This window comes from Dermochelys coriacea, chromosome 1, assembly GCF_009764565.3.
Source record: "Dermochelys coriacea isolate rDerCor1 chromosome 1, rDerCor1.pri.v4, whole genome shotgun sequence".
Taxonomy (NCBI): domain Eukaryota; kingdom Metazoa; phylum Chordata; order Testudines; family Dermochelyidae; genus Dermochelys; species Dermochelys coriacea.
In genome coordinates this window covers 257,280,296-257,293,269 of record NC_050068.2, presented here as the reverse complement: position 1 = coordinate 257,293,269, position 12,974 = coordinate 257,280,296, and the positions used below count along the sequence as shown (strand labels likewise).

General features: G+C 41.2%; 1 protein-coding gene across 16 annotated transcripts in view; it reads left to right on the top strand.

Annotated features, from left to right (window-relative positions):
- RBFOX2 (RNA binding fox-1 homolog 2) overlaps positions 1–12,974 on the top strand; it is a 257,417-nt gene that overhangs the window by 218,857 nt on the left and 25,586 nt on the right. For 13 of the 16 annotated variants that reach the window (XR_006283083.1, XM_043520127.1, XM_038406425.2 and 10 more), the window contains 3 exons: positions 7,678–7,770; positions 10,432–10,492; positions 12,868–12,921. Coding sequence is in view for 15 of the 16 variants with exons in the window: in XM_043520127.1 (XP_043376062.1) it covers positions 7,678–7,770; positions 10,432–10,492; positions 12,868–12,921 (208 nt within the window). In the remaining variant the exon portion in view is untranslated. The remainder of the gene's footprint in view (positions 1–7,677; positions 7,771–10,431; positions 10,493–12,867; positions 12,922–12,974) is intronic. The other 3 variants (XM_038406393.2, XM_038406328.2, XM_043520098.1) reach the window with 1 other exon arrangement.

Sequence of the window (12,974 nt, the reverse complement as noted above, 5' to 3'; positions counted from 1 at the left end):
CCCTGTGTCCTGAAGAGTGTTCTGAACTTCTTATGGGAGAGAAGGTAGTATCCACAGGAGCAAATCCAATGGGGCTTAACCCCAAAAGAGATTGTGGCTTGTTGGACAAATATACGTTGATCACATCTATAGAGTTCCACTTTTAGCTGCTAGCTGTCCTTAGTGCACACTACTGTCAATAGTGCACACTACTACTATGGTGACCTAGGCTACTGGCCAAGTATTTGATTACAGGGTTCTGGTTCACAGAGCGATTTAATTCACACTGGGCTCTGCTCAGCACCACTCAAGCCCTCTGTGTAGTTGTATATTTCATTTTAACATTTTGTAAAATATCATACACGTTCTGTAAATTTTGTTCTGGCCTATGGCAATTCTTGCAGAAAACAGGCAGAGGTAGTTAGCGGGCACACTGATGCATCCACTCACCCTTTATGGACTTCCTGTACTGAGGGTTGCCATGGCAGTCTGTGCTGCAGCAACAGCATCTCCTACATTCCTGAGATCTAAACCAGAGAAACCAAAAAGGGATGATTACTTAAAGGACACTCATGTGCAAATCTCTCTCTCATTTCCTCCGTTATCCCCAAGTAAATCCTCTTACTTTCACACGCTGCTCCAGCACCCAGTCATCACCTCTTCTTTCCCCAAGGACTGAAACACATCTCCTGGAGCCTCACTGCTAGAGGTGAGGATGGGTGACATCACCTCTTCAGACCTCTTTCTGGACCCCATCCAAACCCTGAATCTTAAGAGGGAAACACGAGTGAAGAAACAATTAGTGCACCTACAAACAAACAAAGAAAAGAAAATCAAGCTCCTTACCTCTTGAAGCACCACACCAGAATTCATATATTCAAAATCATAATATTGCCCATATCCAGGCTCAGAATTGGTCTGTCAGCAGCAGCAGCCCAAGTGGAGGCTATCTCACCCTTATGATAAAAGACAAGGAACAGCTTCAAAACACTGGTAGAGCAGACACCCATCCCTACTGCTTGCTATGCCCTTGAAAGCTGGGGGCAGGGGCAGGAATCTCGCGCTGTTCATACAACTTGTATAGCGCAGCATAGTTGCAGAAAGCACACTCCTGTTTTTTAAAAATATGGCTGCACACTAGCTTAGGGCTTGCCTAAACAAGAAAGTTGCACTCATTTAACTAAAGCTGTGATTTTAAACCCATTTAGTAAAACCAGTGCAAAAGGTGTGTGGACACTCTTATGTTTAAGTCAATTTAAACTAAATCAAAATAAGTCACTAAGGCTATGTCTACACTGCAGACCTCACATCAGTACTGCTGCAGCTGCGCCACTGTAAGGTCTCCTGTGTAGCTGCTCTGTGCTGACAGGAGAGAGCTCTCCTGCTTGCATAATTAAATCACTCCTAACAAAGGGTGGTAGTGATGTCAGTGGGAGAGCATCTCCCACCAACATAGTGCTGTCCACACAGCGCTTTTGTCGGTCAGGGGTGTGGTTTTTTCACACCCCTGACTGACAGATGTTTCACTGACAAAGCACCAGCGTAGACATAGTTCATTATTATTTTTCTTACTAAACTGAAATAAGTGTGTCCACACAGGTTTGTATTGATTTAACTAAATTGGTTTAAAAACAGACAAGTTAAATCATTGCCACTTTCTTTTGTCAGCAAGGTCCTTAGTAATTATAGAATCATAGAATCATAGAATATCAGGGTTGGAAGGGACCCCAGAAGGTCATCTAGTCCAACCCCCTGCTCAAAGCAGGACCAAGTCCCAGTTAAATCATCCCAGCTAGGGCTTTGTCAAGCCTGACCTTAAAAACCTCTAAGGAAGGAGATTCTACCACCTCCCTAGGTAACGCATTCCAGTGTTTCACCACCCTCTTAGTGAAAAAGTTTTTCCTAATATCCAATCTAAACCTCCCCCATTGCAACTTGAGACCATTACTCCTCGTTCTGTCATCTGCTACCATTGAGAACAGTCTAGAGCCATCCTCTTTGAAACCCCCTTTCAGGTAGTTGAAAGCAGCTATCAAATCCCCCCTCATTCTTCTCTTCTGCAGACTAAACAATCCCAGCTCCCTCAGCCTCTCCTCATAAGTCATGTGCTCTAGACCCCTAATCATTTTCGTTGCCCTTCGTTGTACTCTTTCCAATTTATCCACATCCTTCCTGTAGTGTGGGGCCCAAAACTGGACACAGTACTCCAGATGAGGCCTCACCAGTGTCGAATAGAGGGGAACGATCACGTCCCTCGATCTGCTCGCTATGCCCCTACTTATACAACCCAAAATGCCATTGGCCTTCTTGGCAACAAGGGCACACTGCTGACTCATATCCAGCTTCTCGTCCACTGTCACCCCTAGGTCCTTTTCCGCAGAACTGCTGCCGAGCCATTCGGTCCCTAGTCTGTAGCGGTGCATTGGATTCTTCCATCCTAAGTGCAGGACCCTGCATTTATCCTTATTGAACCTCATTAGATTTCTTTTGGCCCAATCCTCCAATTTGTCTAGGTCCTTCTGTATCCTATCCCTCCCCTCCAGCGTATCTACCACTCCTCCCAGTTTAGTATCATCCGCAAATTTGCTGAGAGTGCAATCCACACCATCCTCCAGATCATTTATGAAGATATTGAACAAAACGGGCCCCAGGACCGACCCCTGGGGCACTCCACTTGACACCGGCTGCCAACTAGACATGGAGCCATTGATCACTACCCGTTGAGCCCGACAATCTAGCCAGCTTTCTACCCACCTTATAGTGCATTCATCCAGCCCATACTTCCTTAACTTGCTGACAAGAATGCTGTGGGAGACCGTGTCAAAAGCTTTGCTAAAGTCAAGAAACAATACATCCACTGCTTTCCCTTCATCCACAGAACCAGTAATCTCATCATAAATCACTTAGAATGAAAGAGATGTAGCGAAGATCTTTCCCCCTAGTTGTCTAGCTACAATTTTAGGCCTTGTCCACACACAGTCTTGAACCTGGGCAAACCCTGGTGTGCACGCTTTTATTTCGGCTTACCAGTAACTAATTTCAGCTTAGTTTATACCAATTCGTAATCAATTTGAGACAAACTGAGAAAAGTCTGGTGTAAAAATAAGAGCGTTCACACAGCCATTTTTGTATTGGTTTAACTAAATCCATTTAAAATCACACCTAAGTGCAACTCTGCTTGTAGACAAGCCCTTAGTTTGGTTTTCCTTACTGACCAGAAGTTCTACCGTTCTCCTCCTGCAGGGTTTGGGGAATGTGCGTCCACACTTTAAACAGTGTGTGCTTGTTTCTGAATCTCCTGCTCTGTTGCTGTTGGTGCATTCCAATCACTCATCTCAGGTGGATTATGGAGGAAGGTGAAAGGTCCCCTAATCTTTCCTAAAGCCTTGGAAGCAGACAGCCCATACTGCTGGATTTTCCTGGCCATGTCTCTATGCTTCTGTGTCTTGACTGTATCTATAAAGAGGGTTTATTTTCAGAAAAACAACTTTATTTTTGGTAAAAATTAATTTTTGAATGTAGCAGCAAATTAAGGAAATGCCCTTCAGAGGCTTTGTGTTCTAGCAACACAAGACAAAATTACTGCTGCTCAGGTGAATGTTCTAAGCACAGTGGAAAACAGAGTTAACAATGCATGGATTTCAAGGGACTGGTTTAGTTTCCTTTGGTTTTTATTTTCTGTTTTTTTGTTTTTATTTTTTGTTTTGTTTTAATTTCTGTGTTCTGGCCACACCCAGGAGAACCGTCTGCTTTTGATTTCTCCCTTTACGGTCACATGGTAAATTTTCTTTCTCATTCTTCAGAGATGGAAACATTCAAAGACTATATATCTCTATCTATCTTTTTTTTTTTTTTTTACACCGCTCATCCTGTTGCTTGTTATTTATTGCAGAATCTGAGGCCAGACTAAAAGAGTGACAGTTACTCGGTCTCTTCAGGGCTCTCAAACAAGCCTTTGGGGAAAAAGAGAGGGATACTGTTGGACTGCAGATTGCTCAAATGTTGCAGAGAGGTTTCTTTGGGGGTACCCAGTACTGTCTAAGCTTGATCTTATTTCCTACTGGTGGTTGAGCTACTGGCAAGGTTGACTTTGGGGTGGAAAGCCATAACAGTCCTATTAAACTTAGTCTGCTTGTAATATTTAGAAAACCCTAGATCTCTCTAGACCCAGGCCTGTATCCTCCCTGGATCTGGCCCTCTGCCTGCTGAGGTAAGGAGAGCCTTTGCCCATTGTGGATCCAGGTTAGCAAATATTTTTTGCTTGAAACAAGTATTGTTTTGTAAAGCAGACGGTCTTGGGTATGAGCAGAAATCACCAAGGAGGGAAAAAGAAAACTGTTATAAATGAATTTAGGTACAAAATAATCTCCATTCTTTTGTAAAAAGGATTTTTAAAAATCAGTTTTGTGCCTTTTTTCTCCCACATGGAAATTTTTAAAACAAATGAAGAAAATAAAAATTCTGCAAGTTTTTTTTTTTTTTTTTTAAACCTTAGAAATGGTAGTAATGTCAGGTACGGTCTGGTCTAGTTTTACTGGACTAGTAGTTGTAGGCAGTGTTGTTGTAGCCATGTTGGTCCCAGGGTATTAGAGAGACACAGTGGGTGAGATAATATTTTTTATTGGACCAACAAAAGTTGCCTCTGGAGTACTAGTTGGAAGGCTCAGATGTGCATTATGTGGTCTCGTACTTTAATGGAGGGTGCATAGGTGTTGAATCTTTAACACCATTCATACTTCAAAGTGTTAATTGGGTATTGGAATTAAATAGGTGTCAAAAGAGGGATCCAGTCTGAGGGCTTGTGTATACATAAACTGGAACCAAAATAACTAAATCCGTTTTAATTCATACCTTAAGTTATTTTGGTGCAAGTCTGTTTGTGGGCATTCATTTTGGAATGAGTGCCCCAGTTTGATATTAGTTGTTGGGTTCAAATTTGTTTTTACTTAAGTTCATTTGAAATAGAGTACTCTTATTCCAAAATAAGTGTCCCCATGCAGATTTACACTGTCTAGAAATAAAACCAGTGTAGTTATTTTGGTTCCAGTTCGTGTATAGACAAGCCATAAAAATCCCTTTTCCTCTGTTGCTCAGTTTTATGTAATTTATGATGTCATAATTTCTTTAATTCTCTTCTCTTCATAAACTCCAGGACAGATAATTACAGATGTTTTAATGAAAAAGCAAGTTTTTATTTTTAATTTTTTTTACAACAAATTTTCAGGCTGCCTTTATACACCATAAAGGAGCAAAGAGGGGCACAACCATAACTTTCCCACCTTCACAAGTTGCCTTTAAAGGCAACCTATGGTCTATCCTCCCTTGGCAGCCAGCTCAGCTCCAGCATGTCTGAGCCAAGGTTCAGGAGAGTTTTATCAATTCAGACTAATTTGTCATCCCTGATTCTGCCCCCCATGTGGTCTAAATTTGACTCATTTCAGCAACACACTTTCAAACTACTTCGAAAAAGGGGACACTTGTTAGTCATATAGTTTTGTTTTATTTTTTTAGTAACCAGGAAAATGTAATTGGTTGGAAGTTTAGATTCCTGAGGTAAGAGGAGACATGAGATTCTCTTACAGAAGCTAGCATAACAATTTAATCATTAGCTATGATTTTTTTTTCTTGATCTTAAAACAAAAAAAAACAACCAACACTGCCAAAAAAAACCCCTGCTTTACAAATGTAAAAGGATTTTGTACTGGAAATCCAGTTGTGAAGGATAAGGGCTACTATGCACAAGGCTACTGGAATGGCAAATGGCTCAAACCTTATAAGGTTCTCATTATAAAACCTTAAAAAGCTCTTGTAAAATGATGGCCCACTAGCCTCTTGCCATTAAGCCTGTTTAGAAATCAAGATGCTGCTACTCCACTTCAGCCCGTGTGTTGAGAAAGGGGGCTGCAGAGCCGAGATGCCTTTTCCCGCAGAGGCATAGTCTTACATCACTCACATTACCTGGGTCTCTATTTAATATAATTGTTTCCATTAAATCAAACACAAGCTTTGTTCTCCCTGCTCCCCGGGAGCACAGATTACTGTCTGTACACAACTGGTACACAACTTTTATACCAAGCCTCAGAAACTATGTACCCCTCTCCTGTTCATAAAAGATCTTAAAAGCAATCTGAGGTGAAATTTTCACCTTGGTCCCTGACCACTAGACTTTTATATTAAAAATGTCCAATTCATCAGAGCTGTCTGTTAGAATGTATCATTTGCTGCTAGTTAAATTCCTAGTTCATTTAGTCATGTTAGTCCATCCGTGCGATAGTGCAGTTCATCCCCATGGGATTCAGTGTGACGTCATACACTGTACTGTTTTATGATTGAATAAACCTGCGTGAGTGGAGACTTCTTAGGAAAGAGATTCTGTATGTGTGTTCAGGGTGGCCTGGGCTAAGTAGGCCAAGGGCTTTGCATGTAAGGAGATGTTACAATAGCCCTTGGGCCACCATAGTTAACTTAATAGATAAGGTCAGCACCTTACCTTGTTATCAGGCTTGAAGTGGTTTCCATCATCTACAGAGTTTACAGTTTGATTCAATGACTCTCAGCGCCCCCACTATATAAATTGTTCTGGTGCCCCTGCCAACAGGCCAATGTAAAACCATTCTTCTCCAGCTTCAGAGTTCAAGCCCACCTGGTGGTCCCACTTGTCTCTACACACAGTTGAGAAGAAACCGGGATACCCCTTTGAAGTAGGAATTGTTAAAATAGTGGTCTAGATATGTAACTGAGTTAGGAGGGAGGCAGCTGTTGGATAGGGGATGTCAGCTAAATCCTGTCTTGGCCTATGACATTAATGCACATAGAAATCTCGTTCATACTTATTATGCTATATAGATTTGATATGGCAGTCACAGAGGGAAAATTTTACACTGCTTTTTTCTGACAGTAATATATAGTGCTTTACATGTTTATATTTTGGTACTACCTAGAAGCCTGAGTTAGCATCAGGGGCCTGTCCTAGGCACTGTACAGGCATAGAGGTAGACATGATCTCTGTCCTGGAGATCTTACACTGGGCTTTACAAACATCTAATTCTCACAACAATTATCTGAGGTAGGTAAATATTATTGTACCAAATTTACAGATGAGAAAAGTGAAGCAAAGAGGGTGACTTGCCCATAGCTACCGTGTTGTCTATGTAGGAGTCAGGATCAGAACACAGGAATTCCTGGTGCCCAATCCTTAACTCAACCCTCACCTCTCTCTTGCAAGAGACTGTTGAAACTAGCAGGTGCCTTTCAATACCATATAAAGGTCCACAAAGTAGCACAGGCATTAATTGGCAATGGCATGAAATGTCCAGCTTGGGCTTCACCAGCTTCTCTACATCAGAATAAAGTAGGGCCTAGGATTTACCTTTAAGAAAATTTGTCTCGAGTAACTTTGTACTTCTTTTTTGGTCTGGCCTCAATTGCTTTTACATTTTCTTTTCATTATTATTATTATTATTATTATTTATTATTTATTATTATTTAATATTCTGATTAAAATTCCTTTATTTTATTGAATTGAATTTCTTTTATTTATGAAACATGCATGAACCAACTATGTGACTCTAGGAGAGTATTGCTGAGTTGTGCTGATGTCAATTTCATACTGTGATATTTTTTCTCTATTTACCTAGAGATCAGTATTTCAATATATAACGATGTGCATGTTTTCCCCCCTTCTCCCGCTGCATGCAGGGATTCGGGTTCGTAACTTTCGAGAATAGTGCTGATGCAGACAGGGCCAGGGAGAAATTACACGGCACCGTGGTAGAGGGCCGTAAAATCGAGGTGCATGTCTTCAGTAATTCAATTTCTTCTTTATATTTATTCTTTTTATTTCTTTTTTGTGTCTTGCCTCACTTATTTCACATTTGGATCCCCGTCTTGTGTGTGCGTGTGTTTGTGTCTCTGTGTCCTTCACCCCACTGCACTGAAGTGTACAAAAGTGACATCCCCTCCCAAAAAAATCTTTGATTGATTTGAGTATTTTTCTTTTTCTTTTTCTTTTTTTTTAAGTTTGTTTCCCACCCACTCCAAATTTTTGCCCTTCTGCTGTCTTGATTTTCCTTTGCTTCAGTTTGTGAGGCTCCGATTTCCTGTTTATCAGGCCTGAACAAAAGTAACTGAAAAAGTACTGTCTGATTTCTAACTCTGTCTGACAATAAAGCAGGGGGCCAGCAAGTATCCTCTTTCCTCAGAGGCCAGTTCTCCTTCATATGAGTGTGAGCTGATGTTGAGGGCAGAGTAGAGGGGAAGAGGCACTAATTGGGCTGCTATTGCTGCCTTCTTGATCTGTCTGCAGTCAATTAAAGTAAACTCTTAAAACTTCCTGTAAGGAGAGCTCTCAATAGAAGGGTTAAGTGGCTGGCCAAAGTAGCCACATATGAGGCCATTGCATGGTGCTCACCAATTTTCTGTTCCACCTTGTTGAAGGCTAACTGGCCCCTTCCCCTTCTCCCTCTTTCTTTACTACTACAACAACAACAACAACAAAGTACTAAATATTAAAAAATATTAAACATAAAAGCCACCGTTTTGAGTAAGATGTCTGCATATTTTGCTTTTTTTTTGTTTTTGTTTTTTTTATTTCCCTTTTCGATGGTTTAGCGTTTAGGGCCCTTCACTTGACTCACTCTTTCCATGGTAACTATACACAATGCTGGCGATGGTACGAGTTGGCGGTAAGTGAAACAAAAGCACTGGAGAAGAAGCTTGTATTTTTAAATTTTTTCTTAAAGTTACAAAAACAAAATTAAATAAAGAAAAAAAATCCATCTGCCATCTCACATTAACACTACAAAATGTGATTTGACTTGTTGTCCCCACCCGCCTCCTTTCCCTTTTCCCCTCTTTTATTTTCAATGCTGTTGAGTAATGCCGCCTGGACTTTGGATGTACGTATCGTTTTGTAGCAGTCTGAGCTGTTTGATTACTGACTTCATGGTGATTTCCCCTTGCACATCTTACTCAGAGTTACTGAACTCCAGTTTGGCTGGTTTTTATTAATGCACCCATCCCCTCCTCTTTCTCTCCTGCCCCTTCTTTCTTTTGCTCTTTCTTTCCCAGACCTGTTTGTAGCTGTGATTGTTTGTTCTCTCTTTTTCTCTCTCTACACGCCCCTCCCCCCCGCCCTCCCTCTCCAGTTTATTTCTTTACTCAGTTAAATGCAGCTGTTGGTCTCTCTTTGCTGACTGGTGGTTTCTGATTGATTCTGGCAATTTTTCCTTTAAGTGCTTGTGTTGCACTTTGCTGTAGCAGCTGATTTCAGGCACTGGCTCCATCTTAATGATTGTCTGTGAGACCCTCTCTTCTCCTCCCTTCCCCCCAATCAATTGTTTTTCCCCCTTTCTTTTATCTGTGTGTGTTTAACTGCATGCTTTCAGTCTCATCATTGTTGTTTCCCATTCTTTCTTTTTTAAATGTGTAATGTTTATATTGTTTTTGGGCCAAAACTAGAGTAAATGTGGTTCCAGGCTCCCCTTGCCTGCACAGGCTCACCACTCCATAAATCCCAAATGATTCCTTAAGGCAGGCTTCTTTCATTCCTCTGGCCTCTCAGTTCCATTCTGGCTGAGATTTTGACAGATCATTGATTCCTGCTAAGAAGCTTCACCCTCCTTGCAAGAACTCTGAGGCTGTGTCTGACACAGGGCTGCAGTAACTTGGCTTTCAAACCCCATCCATCCTTTCTTTATCAGCACCACCTCTGCTGTAACACCCACTTGCTGTAGCACTCAGAATGCTTGGAACTATCTGGAGCTCTGTAATGAGGGTGGAGGGTACAGTGAAACCAGGAGACCCATCTACACCTCTGTGTTTTATTTTAGGAGATTTTTGTGAGAATTTTAAAATCAGAGATAAACAAATCAATAACCCAAGGGCATCTTGAAACTAGGTTGAAGGCCAATGTCTCATAGGATTCCAAAAGTCTCTTCACCTAGAGAGATTAAATCCAAGATAACTGGAATCCAGATTACTTTTCTTTGTGAAGACCTGTTTGTCTGTGATGTTTGTGGTCTACCACATTTTAATGGTGGGTTCTAAAAGAAGCTAGTTTATTCATCACCTGCTTTGTTTGTCCTCTGCCTCAGCTGCAGAGATCACCATCCTTACCACTCCAGTGGGACTGAGATAAGCTTTTTGCCCATCCAGCTGGTGAGCTGCAGATACCCAATGTGCTCTAATGGTGGCAGGATGTCTGAGAATTCCAACTTTACTCTCGTTGGCCTTTTGTTTAAATGCATAAAGTGCCACAATTAGCTGTAATGTTTACAATTAAATGGCAACTTCTAATAGTAATTTAAATTATCTTGCATTTTTATAAAAGTAGCTGTTTGATTTCTTTGCTCAAAGATGTATAAGGTATGTGATATTGGAGAGGAAGTTATAATTTTCCCTAACGTCTTGTGCTTCCTTCCCTCTCCTCCCCCGCCCCTTTCTTACTTTTAGGTGAATAATGCCACAGCGCGAGTGATGACCAATAAGAAGATGGTCACGCCATATGCAAATGGTAAGAGGGAATGTTTGCGCTAATCGTAACCTGAAAGGTTTCAGGTGTGATGACAAACTCTACAGCCTCAAATTCAAGACCTTATTACAAGGTCTCATTGTTCCTTGACTACAGTGGGATCTCTGACTGCTCAGCACCTTTGAAACTCAGGCCACTTATTTAGATGCTTAATTGTGGATTTAGGAGCCCACCTTTAGGAACTCGTTTTTTAAAAAAAATCTGGGCCTTTTAGCTGTAAATATAACTCTCTCCTAGCAGCCAGGAAAGCTGGGGCACCAAACAGTTTGTCTTTCACAGAACTTGCCTATTGTCAACAGTTTTCCAAGGAACTTGAATAAGGAATGACTCAGCTGTTTTGTGGAGTGAAGAACACTGTCTTGATTAGAAGTCTTGGGTCTGTTGTTTACCAATCTCTCTGCAGCAACTCTATGCAGCATAGTATAGAAACAGCAATACTCTTATTATACAGTGCACATGTTACGTTATGAGAAATGAGCACCATTATACAGCAAGCTGTATACTTTAAATCTCACCCCCCAGTGAAATGAAACGTGGAGTTTACAAAGTTGTCCTGGGACAGACTGAGGTACACAAAGTTGTCCTGGGACATAGTGAATGGTCCCCAGTTGCATTGAAAAGGTTCCAAAACAGTTTCCGTGTAGTTTCAAGTTAAACATGCAGTAGATAGTGAGAGAGTATGGGTTGGTGGTTAAAACAGAAGATTGGAAATCAGAAGATCTGGGTCCTATTCTTGCCTCGTCTACAGATTTACTATGTACCATTGGGCAAGTCACTTAATTTGTGTGTGTCAGTTTCCCAAGTGTGGTGAGGCTCAATGAATGTTTGTAAAGAGCTTTGAAATCCTGTGGTGGGAAGTCACTATGGAAGTGCAAAGTGGTTGTGCTGTGGTACCCAGTGAATGTATAGGGTTACATGGTAATGACATGTAGACCAGGGTGACAGGCAGGAGCATCCTTTTGGTTTGTCAACCCATAAAGTCTACGTTAAAATAATGTAAAGGTGTATGGTATTTGGGCAGTTTGAGTGTACTAGTTAGTGCTTTTCACTTCCAGGTGAGAGAGACTAGGTTTGGGAATTAAAATCCATGTCTGTCCATGTCCAGGTTCTTATCTTAGCACCCATCATCTTAATCTCTTGCTCGCAAAGTTGGCAGTGCACAGGTAGTATGTCCAGTGCTGCAAAGAGGGTGTGCATTACATCATTCAGCATTACCCCCCAGCATATTAAGTAATGACATTGGTGGGCTGTGATCAAATCACACCAGAAAGGTGATTTGTAAGACCTCAAAGATGGGGCTGAGTAGTTAAAGTGTGGTAAGTTTCATTGGACTCCTGTGGAGGAAAGATGTGTGATATTTATTAGTAAAACCTGCATGATTACTAAGTAAATAGATGAGGCCTGCCCTGAAAAGTAAAGACTTTTTTGTGGTAATCAGACCTGATCATTTTAAAGGGCCCACCCTAATCCCAGTTCTCGTCCCTTTTTGGTTTGAATGGGTGGAGACAAACAGGTTTTCCAGCTCTGCTTACTTGGGAAAAGTGCTTCAGTTCATATCCATTCTACAACGGCAGGCTTTTCACCGGGTTCATTATTTGCTTATTTAACCATTGCTCTCTTGTGTATTTGTGTTGATGATTTTCAATACTTGCCCATTATACAGATTATATTAAATGATTCTCTGGGAAAGATTGCATCTGGGGGATGCAACATGGAGAAAGCAGCAAAATATAAATAAAACTGAGAAGAGAAAATGTGGAATGAATAAACTTGTTTGTCTGAAATACTTTTATGCAACATATTCTGTGTGATTCAATTACCTGGGAAATCTCAATTCAATTGCCATGCTGTCTTTAGTGACACTCCAGTAAATATCATAGCTAGTGTATTTGAGACATTGTAACATGACTTGCCTGAGATCACCGATTGAGCCAGTGGTTTAGACATAGTTAGAATCTTCAACATTCCCAATGAACATATAGAATAGTAAGAACTGACAGGAAGATTCACAGAGAGAATGCGTCTTGTGGGCCAACTATGGGGATTGTAATGAACATATGTATAAGGCAGTTGGCTTTCTGCTCAGTCTTGTTTCTTATAGCTTATACCAGAGGTTACTATGCAGTGGATCAGCTAGTGTTCTGCTTATACCTCCCATATAATGGTCTATATCTGGACCCTGGCATTAGGAAAGGTAGTTAGCCTCTGTTCAAAAGCACAGGGACCTCGGTGGAAGCAGTAATGGGAGAAGTGCCTAAAGCTGAGTTTCACATGCAAAGCTCATTTTCCTCCCACACCCTTTCCACTGTTTTTCCTGGTATGGACTTCAGCCCTCATTGCCATCTTTGCTCTTTCAGGTTGGAAATTGAGCCCTGTGGTTGGAGCAGTGTACGGCCCCGAGTTATACGCAGGTAGAACTTAAGTAGACACTTCTATTTCTGCCGTTTAACTGCAGTGGTGTTTG